The sequence below is a fragment of the Dasypus novemcinctus genome, chromosome 5 (assembly GCF_030445035.2).
Source record: "Dasypus novemcinctus isolate mDasNov1 chromosome 5, mDasNov1.1.hap2, whole genome shotgun sequence".
Classification (NCBI taxonomy): domain Eukaryota; kingdom Metazoa; phylum Chordata; class Mammalia; order Cingulata; family Dasypodidae; genus Dasypus; species Dasypus novemcinctus.
Window position 1 is genome coordinate 52,896,122 of NC_080677.1, and position 12,698 is coordinate 52,908,819.

At 37.4% G+C, this 12,698-nt stretch overlaps 1 protein-coding gene across 25 annotated transcripts in view; it reads left to right on the forward strand.

Annotated features, from left to right (window-relative positions):
* ICA1 (islet cell autoantigen 1) overlaps window positions 1-12,698 on the forward strand; it is a 183,406-nt gene that overhangs the window by 20,787 nt on the left and 149,921 nt on the right. For 8 of the 25 annotated variants that reach the window (XM_071215156.1, XM_058296947.2, XM_058296943.2 and 5 more), the window contains one exon: window positions 9,324-9,363. In XM_071215156.1, the coding sequence (XP_071071257.1) occupies window positions 9,347-9,363 (17 nt within the window). In that variant the 5' untranslated portion in view covers window positions 9,324-9,346. Of the gene's footprint in view, window positions 1-1,806; window positions 1,882-9,260; window positions 9,364-12,698 lie in introns of all 25 variants that reach the window. The other 17 variants (XM_071215152.1, XM_058296946.2, XM_058296950.2 and 14 more) reach the window with 5 other exon arrangements.

The window sequence follows — 12,698 nt, forward strand, 5'->3', positions numbered from 1 at the left end:
AAGATCTCAACAACCCAATAACAAGAAATTGAATCAGTAATCAAAAATCTCCCAACAAAGACAAGCTCAGCATCAGATAACTTCACTGGTGTATTTTACTGAACATTCAAAGAAGACCACACTAATCCTGATCAAATTCTTCCAAAAAATTGAAGAGAAGGGATTACTTCCCAGCCCTCTCCGTGAGAGCAGTATCACCCTTTATCTGGTGCCAATGCCAGATAAAGATATCACAAGAAAAGAACATTACAGACCAATATTGCTTATGAATAGATGCAAAAATCCTCAACAAAATACTAGCAAACTGAATCTAACAGTACATTAAAAACGTGATCAAGTGGGATTTATCCCAGGAATCCCAGTTCAATGCAAGAAAAGTAATGTGATACAACACATTAATAGAATGAAGGAGAAAAAAAAAACATTATCATTTCAGTTGATGCAGAAAGGACATTTGATAAAATTCAGCACCACTTCCTAATTAAAAAAAAAAAAAACCTCAATACTAAGAGTAGAAGGAAACATCCTTAACACAGTAAAGGGAAAAATCACAGCCAACATCATACTCAATGACAGACCAAAAGCTTTTCCCCTAGCATCAGGAACAAGACAAAAATGCCCATTCTCACCATGTTATTCAGTATCATACTGGAAGATCCAGCAAAAATGAATAGAAATAGAAAGAAAAGGCATCCACATTGGAAAGGAAGAAGTTAAACTCTCCGTATTTGCAGATGGCATGATCTTATACAAAGAATCCTAAAAAATTCACAACAAAGCTTCTAGATCTAATAAATTCAGCAAAGTGTGGTGTGTGTAATCAGCACACAAAAATAAGTGGTCTTTCTATACACTAGAAATAAGTTAGCCAAAGAGGAATTAAAGAAATTCCATTTGCAGTGGCAACTAAAAGGAAAAAAATATCTAGGAATAAATTTAATTCAGGTTGTAAAAGTCTTATGCAGGGAAATTACAAAACATTGCTGAGAGAATTTAAAAAAGACCTAAATAAATGGCATAAAATTTCATGTTCATGGATTCTTCTTTAGTCTTCCCCTAAATATTAAGATGTCATTTCTACTCAAAGCAATTTACAGATGAATGCAATTTCAATCAAAATTCCAACAAACTTCTTCACAAAAGTGGAAAAATCAATCATCAGTCACCAAATTTATGTGGGAGGATAAAGGGGGCCCCAAATATCCAAAATTATCTTGGAAAAGAAGAACGAAGTTGGAGGACTCACACTTCCTGATTTTAAAGTTTATTACAAAGCTTTAAAGTGTGCTACTGGCACAAGGATAGATGTATAGACCAATGGAATTTAATTGAGAGGTCAGAAGTAATCCCTAACACTTTGGCCAACTGATCTTTGACAAAGGTGCCAAGTCCACTCAATTAGGAAAGAATAGTACCTTCCATAAATGGTGCTGGGAGAACTGGAGAGCTAAATGCAAAAGATTGAAGGTGGACCTCTACCTCACATTTTATACAAAGATTAACTCCAAATGGACCAAAGACCTGAATATAAGAACTAAAACTAATGTACCCCAAAAGAAAACATATGGAAAACATCTTCAGGATGTTGTGTCAGTCTTTGGGTTCTTAAACTTGACACCAAAAGGACAAGAAACAAAAAAATATATAGACAAAGGAAAGCTCATCAAAATTTAAAACTTCTAAGTTTTCAAAGTTTTTGATCAAAGGACTTTATCAAGACAGTAAGATGACAACCTATATAGAATGGGAGAAAATACTTAGAAACCATTTATCTAAGGGTTTTTGTTTTGTTTTGTTTTGTTTTAGGAAGTACTGGGGAGTGAACCTGGGACCTCACACTTGCGAAGCAGGTGCTTAACTACTGAGCTACACCCACTCCTGGTAAGGGTTTAATATTCAAAATTTGCAAAGAACTTCTACAACTCAATAACAAAAAGACACATGGCCCATTAAAAAATGGGAAATCACTAGCCATCAGGAAAATGCAAATTAAAACAACGAGATACCATTCCACACCCACTAGAATGACTACTATTAAAAAACTAAAAATAACAAGTGCTAGAGAGGGTATGGAGAAATAGGAATATTCGTACATTGTTGTTAGCAATGTAAAATGGTGCAGCCACTGAGGAGAGCATTTTTGTGATTCCTCAGAAAATTAAATATGAAAGTATCCTATGACTTGGCAATCCTACTCCTAGGTATATACCCCAAATAATTGAAAACAGAGACGCAAGCAGACATTTGCACACCTATGTTCATAGTGGCATTGTGCCAAAAAATGTAACAACGCAAGTCACCATCAACTGATAAATGGATAAACAAAATGTGGTTTATATACATAGGATGGAGTATAATTCAACTGTAAAAAGGAATGCACTTCTGATGCATGCAATATGGATAAAGCTTGAAGACATGTTGAGTGAAATAAGCAGACACAAATAAGGGGCAAATACTATGTGATCTCACTTATATGATATAAGCAGAGTAAACATATTCATGGCATTTCTGTTTGGGTGATGGACAAGTTTTGGCAATGGATGATGGGGACAGAAGCACAACTTTGCATATGTAATTTTTTAAAAAAGATTTATGTATTTATCTCCCTTTCCCTCCCCCCCCCCACCCCGGTTGTCTGTTCTCTGTGTCTATTTGCTGCATCGTCTTTGTCTGCTTCTGTTGTTGTCAGCGGCATGGGAATCTGTGTTTCTTTTTGTTGCATCATCTTGTGTCAGCTCTCCGTGTGTGCGGCACCATTCCTGGGTAGGCTGTACTTCCTTTTGCGCTGGGTGGCTCTGCTTACAGGGCGCACTCCTTGCGTGTGGGGCTCCCCTACACGGGGACAGCCCTGCGTGGTACGGCACTCCTTGCGCGCATCAGTACTGCACGTGAGCCAGCTCCACACGGGTCAAGGAGGCCCGGGGTTTGAACCGCGGACCTCCCATGTGGTAGATGGATGCCCTAACCACTGGGCCAAGTCCACCGCCAGCATATGTAATTAACACCACTGAATTGTGTATTGGAAAAGGGGAAAATAAAGAAATATTTTAGGTCAATATAAGTTACTACATACACAAACCCATAAACTTTACTTACATTACAATGTAAAAATGCGGTGAATTTAATAGCATAATTATAATATTGTTTTTTGAATTATACCAAAGGTGCTGTGCTGGTGCAGGTTGTTAATAATGGGGAAAACGGTGTGTATGGAAGGGGGATATGTGGGAACTTTGTGCTTCCTGCATGACGTTTTGGAAGCCTTCAACTATGCTTGTAAAAAACAAATAAAAAAAAAGAAATGTGATTCAAAAGGAAACTAGTTTCCTATTGAAGTATTTTGTGGAGTAATACAAATATGGTGGAATGGCTACCCACCTTACTCCTACTCTGCCTGTTGGCTCAAGAACTTTAGAGTTTTTGCATAATTCAAATGTAATTAGAGGTGCCATCAGCTAACTCCTCTACCTTGAAGCTCAGACAAGAGTTACAGGTCAGAACAAGTGTTTGGTGTAGCTGAGACCAACTTAAATGGAATGAAAATGCCTTCCCTGATTATATTTCCAAGGAAGAGTGTCCCATATTAAGATTGAATCAGTCTGACAGACCGACTCTGCTACTTTGTTGCATTGTGCCAAACTCTATGTTTAAACCAGGCTGGCTTTATTTTTCTATGAACCTTAGTGTATTACGAAGAAATTTTTGCTGGCGTGTTGGCTGTCCAGTTCTTGATGTGTCTGTGTTTAAGCAGGTAATAGGAATTAAAAACAAGGTGAACAGTCTATTTGTAGTCTTTTACCCACCCACATGGGTCTATAAAACTGAGGACTCAGCATAGCTAACGTAAGTAAAGGTGAAAAATGATCCTAGTTATTGCACAGGACCCCAATGAAAAAATTGAACAATGTTTCCCTTTTCCCTGTTCTCACCAGGGCAAGATGGCCTAAGCCACTTAGATGTGGCCACAGTGTTAATACCTGGTCTTCGACCATGAGGTGAATATATTGCAGCCCACCAAGTTTCAGCCTGGGAAAGTCTAAGGGGATTTGGTTGGTATTCAGAATATCACCAAAGAAAGAGGTGCCAGCCTCAACAACAGTCCCACCTCTGACATGGGAAATACCCGGGCCCCCTTCACTTCTCTTTTAGAGTCTGCGTCTCACTGACTCATCTCCCCAGGGTGGTTAGTTATATCGCAGTTGGAAATTTGCTTTTTATTGACCTTCTAACCCTTGGGCCCCTAATTCTCTGAGCAGGTCTTTTTTTTTTTAATATATTTTTAATTTATTTTTCAAAAATACTTAGATTATATAAAATGTTACAAATATATATATATGGGATTCCCATACGCCCCACTCCCAACATCTCTCACTTTTCCCCACATTAACAACTTTCATTAGTGTGGTAAATTCATTACAATTGATGAACACATTTTGGATCATTGCCACGAAGCATGATTATAGTTTACATTGTAGTTTACACTCTCTCCCTCTCAGATCTGTAGGTTTTGACAGGATATATAATGGCCTGTATCTGACATTGCAATGTCCTTCAGGACAATTCCAAGTCCTGAAAATGCCCCTATATTACACCTCTTTTTCCCTCTCCCTGACTTCAGCAACTCTAGTGGCCACTGTCTCCACATCAATGATATAATTTCTTCCATTGCTAGAATCACAATAAGTCTATGGTAGAATACCAGTAAGTCCACTCTAATCCATATTTTATCCCCCAATCCTGAGGATTCTGGGATGGTGATGCCCACTCCACCTCTAATTGAGAGGGACTTTGATGCCATATGGCTGATGTATGGGACTCTCTTGCTTGCAGTTGTAGATTCTCTTAGTTCCTTGATGTGGTGGTTGTCCATTCTTACTTCATTGTTGGTTGCCCTTGATGAGTCCAGTGAACTGGAGAGTAGGTGTTGCAACTCTGCTGAGGTTCAGGGCCCAGCTGGCACATAGACAGCCCAGAGATTCAAGTCTCTTGGGCGTACACCTACCAACTCCAGTACCAACTATAGGTTCAAATAAAAGGGACAGATGAGGCATGTATAGAGAAGTCACATCTGAGTCCAACTCTGTCACACTCAGGAGCACGAATGTCAAAGTAGGACCCACTGGCAAGGTACCAAACTCTGGAGCTATCTGCCCTGACCATAGGACCTGGGTATCTCCAGAGCCCTCAGGAGCCCCACTATTTGGGGGTAGTTTCTACTTTGGCAATAGATACATAAGCATTACCTCTGGGAAGACCTCCTGACTCACTGTGAAATCTCTTAACCATATAAACTCATTTGTCTTTACCTTTTCCCCCTTTCATTCAAAGTCTTATTCCAGTTGCATCACCAGCCAGTGCTTGGTAGTAATCCCTTGGTGCTAGGGAGGCTCATCCCCAGGAGTCATGTCCCATGCTCGGGGGAAGGTAATGCATTTATGCTGAGTTTGGCTTTGAGAGAGGCCATATTTGAGCAACACGGAGGCTCTCAGGAGGTAACTCTTTGGCACCCTACAACACTAGGCTAAGTTGCAATTTCAAGAGCAAAGGCTCATAAGCATAGTCGTCAATATCAAGGGTCCATCAATGGACCATCCTTTTTCACTAGTCATTTCCCCTGTTTTTGGGCATTGTTGCTGTTCCATTAGAGGATGTGGCAGAGCTTCCCAGGATGGGAATTCAATATTCTTTCGGTTGTTGTGTGAATCTCTACCCACTGTGACATTGCCCCATGAACATTTGAACACATTTATATACTTTATATGTATGCCTAGGTGAACTTCCTCCCATGTGTCCCCCATCACTGACACCCCATACCAATGATCCTCCCCTGCTATAGTTGTAACCCTTCTGTGATCCAAAACTTCTTCAGAAATGAAGCCAAGAATATTGCCAAATATTGTTAATAGGAAAATGAAATAATGATAGGTTTAAATGTAAGAAATAAAATACGTAATAATTTGGAAAAACTAGAAGTTTTAAAAAATTGGGATATTAAAAAAATAAAAATATGAAACAAAATTTTTTGACATTTTGCCTTTCATCATTGTAATATCTATTGTCCTGTATGTACAGTGGCATTTTCTTCCATTTCTTCCCCAGTGTCTTACTTTTTTTCATTTGTCTTCAAAGTTTTAGGTCACAGTAAAGTCACATACAAGATACAGGGGACTCCCATATACCCAACATCCTCCCCCTTTTCCCCTTTCCCATATTAATAACCTTTTTACATGTGGATGGCACATTTGTTACAACTGATGTACAACTATTGAAACATAGTCACTGACCATGGTCAATGATTTACATTATAGTTTACATTTTAGACCATACACTTTTATAAGGTTTTGATGAATTTAACATGGCTTGTAATAATCATTGCAAGATCATGCAGAATAATTTCATTGCACCCTAAATACCTCCTCTTCCATCTATTCTATTCCTCCCTACCCCTCCCTTCTGGGCCCGCAGTGACCACCAGGCTTTACTCCTTGAAAGACGAGATTCATTTGAGCAGGTCTTAATATTTGTGTGGCTCGTCCACTTTGTTTGTCTTGGAGAGATAAAGTTCAGTGAAACATATTCATGTGGTTAAGTTTAGCTGACTGTAGCAAGATTGATGCTTTTTCCTTTTTTAAAAAATCATGGTACTCACAGTTCATAAGCAACTTTGACACTTGCTCTCCTTTGCTTATTTCACAAGGCAAGAAGGCAAGAAACAGAACTTCAGGATGTCTCCTTCTTGCTGTTAAAAAGCAGAATACATGACACTTTTCATTCTGGGCTCATTTCATAAGTGCGTCATGTCAGAATTGTGAATTTAAGCATTAATTAGCCATAGACTTGACCACATTTTACAGGGCAAATTATATTTTGCCGCAGAACTCATAAATTTGGAGATTCATGAAATCTCATTTTATGTACCTCGCAAATGTCAAAGGTCTCATGAATCTGGAAACTATGCTTTTATGTCTGTCTTGCCCTCTAGAACTGCACTAACCAGTACTTGCTGTTAGTGTAAAATACACAACAGATTTTGAAGATTTAGTACAAAAGAATGCAAAATAAATCACTAATAATTTTATATTGATTACACGGAGTGATTTTTTTTGTCATCTTGGGTTAAATAAAGTGTTGTTCAAATTATTTTTCTTTTTACTTTTTAATGTAGATTTTAGAACTTAGACTGTAAATTCCAGGGACAGTACCTGACTCGTAATAATTAGATGCTCAATATATGTCTGATATACTGAACTGTTGAACTGAACTAAATGAATAAATGATGATTATAAGAATTTTTTTAGGGTATTGATTTTGACACTAAATTTTGAAAGTGATAGAACAAGATGAAATTGTATCAGGAAATCTTCTGATGTTTGTTAATTGTCCCTGACATGTACGCCTGTAACATAGATACAGATATGTAGATATAGACGTAGATGTAGATATATATAGAGAGAGAGACAGCGCGAGCTAGAACCCTGGCTACAGCCTCCTTCTTATCAAGCTTTTATGTAAGTGCTGAAGAGTTACCTGATTTGTGCCACACGTGATTCCTTCTCTCTAGTGCCATGTATTCCAGCAGTTTGGTCAAAAACTTATGTTTACAGAAAGGATGTTTTTTCCTGTGTTGTTATTTAACTGTATTTTTCAGGCTTTAATGTGCTTAAGAATAATTTTCAGAGTCTATTTCAAACGCAGAGTCGCCTGCCCACTCCTGAATATTATAGTTCAATAAATAAGGGATGGGCTTAGGAACCTGTGTGCTAAAATCCCAGAAGGTTCTGAGGCAAGTGGCCGGCCTATAAACAATGTCTTGAGGAGCACTGTCATGAAGCATCATCATCTGGAAGTCTAGATAGAAAGGGCTCTTTGGCTAGGGGTTTTTATAGACACTGCAAGGAACTTCAATTGTTAGGTATCTTAATAATTTTAAAAATACTTAAAAAGTACTAACTATCCTAATGGGGAAATCTAACTGAAGTAGAGAGTATAATATTTTTGTTTCCTTTACACAATCTGTGAAATTTTGGGGGAAATGTTGAAGTATATAAAGTCAGTGTGTATGTGTAGTGAAGCAGGGTGGGTGGTAAGAGGACTGAAAGTTCATGGCCTCTTCACAGTTGTACTGAGTGGAAGCAAAGCTTACTCTCGTGAATGTCATTTCCAGAGCTTATCCAAACTTATCCAAACGCCCAGATGCCCTCCACAAGGAAAAGGAATATTGATTAAGGGATGCCGTTATTTCAGATGGATCCAGATACTCAGAGAATCCTCTTCCACAATTCTATTTCCCCCTTACCTAAGGCCTGTAATTTCAGCACCTTAATTTCATTCCCTTAAAACATGTTAAAAACCTGGGACCCTTTCTGATCAGAGGGAAAATGTTGAATTGATTTGGGGAGCAGCCAGAACCATTCATTTGCTGAGTGCTCACTCCACAGCCAGTGGTTCCTTCTGGCCAGAGACCATTCATTTAGGTAAGGAACACTCCATTCTTTACAGTAACTGGTAGGCAAATGTGGGCTGCTGGCTCAGCACTTTCAGCTAGCTTCCATGAGTGGAGCAAACTGAGTAAGGGGCAAAGGTGTTAAATGCCCTCCATATCTACTAACGAGATGAAAATACAACACTAGGCCAGTCAGCATGTTAATTGGTATCCCATTTTGGCCCATTAACATTTGTTTTGTTTTGTTTTGTTTGTTTTGTTTGCAATGCCTTGGTTCAACTTTTTAAAATTTATTATGAAATATTTCAGATCTATAAAAGGGCATACAAGTGCAATAGGCTTGCCCTCTAGCTTATCTAAGAGAACATTGCACATAAAGTTGATGCCCCTGTATACTGCTCTGGAATCCCATCCCTGCCCTCCTCTGTAGTGGTGCTGCTATCTGGAATTTAGTATTCATCATTCCTAGGCAATTCTTTATACCTTCACTATGTAAGGTATTGATGTATCCCTCATCAATAAATAATATTCTTTTGCATGTTTTCAAACTTTATGTCAATGGTATCATATTTTAGGTAGTCTTCCAAAACATGGTTTTTTTACTCAGCCTACCTGTTCATGTCTTAAAGTTCATTTTAATATTTCTTTCCAGTGTTATTTAGTTAAACTGTTCTCAGCACCAAGGGCTGTGTTACTGTGTAATGTTCTACCTCTGAAATACAACTAGAAATGGCTTAGACTGAAAAATTTTATAGATTATTTCAAATGAATGTATAGTTGTAGTATATAACTGTAAAATATATTTGTTTTATTTCAGGTTATAATATAACTTATCCTCTCATGCTTTTTTCCCTGCCCCTTCTCCCCAAATCATCAACAGTAGAAAAAGAAGAAGAAAACATCATGTCAGGACAGAAATGGTAAGTAACTCGAGTCTTTTTGAAATTGGAAGAGCCTAATGAAAGAGGAAACAACATGTTTTATGCACAGTAAATGTCTGTTGGGGATGGAAAAATCAAGAGACTCATTAGCAGCAAAATAACCTGTTAGCTCCTATCCAATATTAAGTATAGTCAAGTTCAGTATACCTCCTAAATGTAATATAAACATCAAATAACCCAAAATATTATAAATTCTTATTTAATGTATATTCTCTCTAAGAAATGCATTTGTGTGTATCTTTTCTCTTGGGAATCTAATTATGATTTTTCTTACCACCAATTTTTATAATATAATGAATTGGTATCTATTTTATTATCATTTTATTTATAACTTCTAGGATTAACTCTAGAATAATAAGAGAATTTTATGTAGGACAGCTATAAAATAGCTAATTCTATGACCAGACACAACTGACTCACTATTTTATAGTCATGACTTCAACCTTCATAAACACTCAGGAGCCAGTCAGAGTTGGAAGTATATGATGCTGAATAAAATGGATGTGGTAATTACATGGCAATGTCAGTTCTATTGTTTGGATGCCTCTAATGCATCTAAGCAGCATGTTAAACTTACTCATACATTCCCGATCTGCTTCAAGCAGTGTTTCTGGACTCTTAAATCCATGACCTACAGAGCAGGCAGATTTTTGTCAAGTTTCTACCTTCTTTATTTTTGTATTATGAAAAAAGTGTGGTGCATATTTTTATTTCTTCAAGTGTACAGTTATAACAAGAAATGCATTTTTGCTCCCTCCCTGCCCTCTCAGTAGAAAAAGTTAGACCCAAGTCCTCTGTAATACCGACTATCAAATTTCAAAGGAAATATTCATGTCTTAAAATGTAATGAATTTCTGAAGGTAATTAATAAAGAGCTAAGGGATTTAATTTCCCTCCATATCCCCATTTGACAGTTATCTAAGAGTTGTCAGATTATTTTTTTTTTCCGAATCGTTCCATCTTGCCTCACTATCACACTAGCGTGCTCCTGTCCATGACCTGTCCATGATCTGCGGAACTGGCTGTATCCAGGAAGCAGGTGGTTAGTCACCTGAGAGAGACTGGAGTGCTTCAAGAAGTGTGTCCTTCCCTCAAGTCTCTCACTTCCTCTGCCACCTCATAGTTTGATGCTAGGATGCAAGAGCTGCAGAATACATTGCAATAAACACTAGACTGGGGTTTAGAGGCCTGGATTTAATCCTATGTGACTTTGGGCAAGATTCTTAAAGCTTTTGAAACCTAAGAGTCCTTGTTTGTTAAATGATGGGAAGCAGGAGGCATAGACTAGATCCCCAGATTCCTTACTTTTTTGTCGAAATGGAAAATTTCAAATCTTTTTCTTTCTTAAACTGATCTTTGGGGAAAAAATACAATCCAAATAAGTCTGCCCGATTCCTCTCTCTTAGGAATCCCATTCTCCTGAAATAGCCACAGTCAACATTTTGGGGTTTATCCTTCCAAATTTTTTAATGGATGTTTTATATAGACAGATGATATTTCATATGTGTTATATATATTTTATATAACATAACGTATTTTTCTGATATAAGCTTATAATGAAACTTTTAAGTAAAGCACAAAGTTGTAAAGTAGACTGTGAAAGTTCCCATAATCCTACTTCTGTCTCCAAAGAGAGGGGAAGAGATCCATGTTTAACTGTTTCCAAAGAGTGATCCCAAATCCTTTATGACTCTTTTTGGAATAAATGTGTTATTTGAAGATTTTAAATGTTATCTGGAAGGAGAGTATAAATCAGTAAGTTTTGAGATATTGGTGGGGTTTTTTAAGCTTTTTATTTTGAAATAATTTCAAATGTAACAGTTGCAAAAACTGCACAAAACCCAAACAAAGGACTCCAAAATACCTGTTCGGCCATACCACAACCACCAATTTTAACATTTTGCCACATACCATTCTAGCTATCCATCTATCTACCAATCTGTTTTCTGAATGTTTGAGAGCAGCTTGTATACATCAAGCTCCTTTAACACCTAATACTTTCATGTACATTTCCAAAGAACGAAGATAATGTCACTTATGTAACCATCTTAATGGTAGTTATCCAGTTCAAGAAATATAACATTGATATAAAACTTACAGTCTAGATTCCAGTCTTTTCATAGGTCCCAATAATGTCATTTTGAGCCTTCTTTCTGCCATTATTAGATCCCATCCAGGATCGTGTATTGCATTTAATTGTCATTCTCTTTTTTAAAAATGTGGAAACATATGTATAACATAAACTCCCATTTCAACCACTCCCAAGCACACCATTCATTGGTATTAATCACATTCACAATATTGTGCTACCTTAACCACCACATCCTTTATCAGAACTCCTCCATAGCCTCAAAGGGAAACCCTACACCCATTGTACATCAATGCCCCATTTTTCCACCCCTCCTCTAGTAATCTGCATTCTACTCTCTGTATTTAAGAGTTTGCAAATTTTGGCTCTTTCATATAAAGGAAATCATAAATTTGTTTCTTTGTGTCTGATTTATTTCACTCAATATGATACCTTCAGGGTTCGTGTATGTGGTAGCATGTATCAGAACATCATTCCTTTTAAGGCTGAGTAGTATTCCACTGCATGTATAGCTCATATTTTGTTTATCTATTCATCTATTGATGGACATTTGGGTTACTTCCATCTTTGGGGTTTCATAAGTAATGCTGCTGTGAACATTGGTGTACAAATATCTTCCTAGGTCCCTGCTTTCAATTCTTTTGGATAGAAACCTCTAAGTGGGATTGATGGGTCATATGATAGTTCCATGTTTAACTTTGTGAGGAACCATCAAGCTGTTTTCCACAGCAGGTGCATGATTTTACATTCTTACCAATGTACTAGGGTTCCTATTTCTTCACATCCTCACCAGCACTTGTTATTGTGTGTGTGTTTTTAATAGCCTTTCTAGTACAGGTGAAATGGCATCTCATTATTTTGATTTGCATTTTCCTAATGGCTAATCATGTGCTAATTGGGTATATTGGTGTTTTTGATAGAGTAATAAAAAAGCAACGAATGTTTTAGGGCACAAGTCTGGCACATCTTGAGTGGTAATGGCATGTGAGTGGAAGAAGATACATGTCCATAGAGGTCTGGCACCTGCGTGGGCCTTTGGAGTAGGAACTTGAAATGGGAAGTGGTTGTAAACTTAAGTGCTAAGGGAGAGGTATTAAGTGCCAATGGCAAACTTTCAATGTTTAGGGTCTTCTGGTCTCTTTCATAAAATTTCATCTAATTCTCAATTTCTTTTTCAGATTTCTCTTTTATGTACTTTTTGATTTGATTTTCAGTATGATTTTCC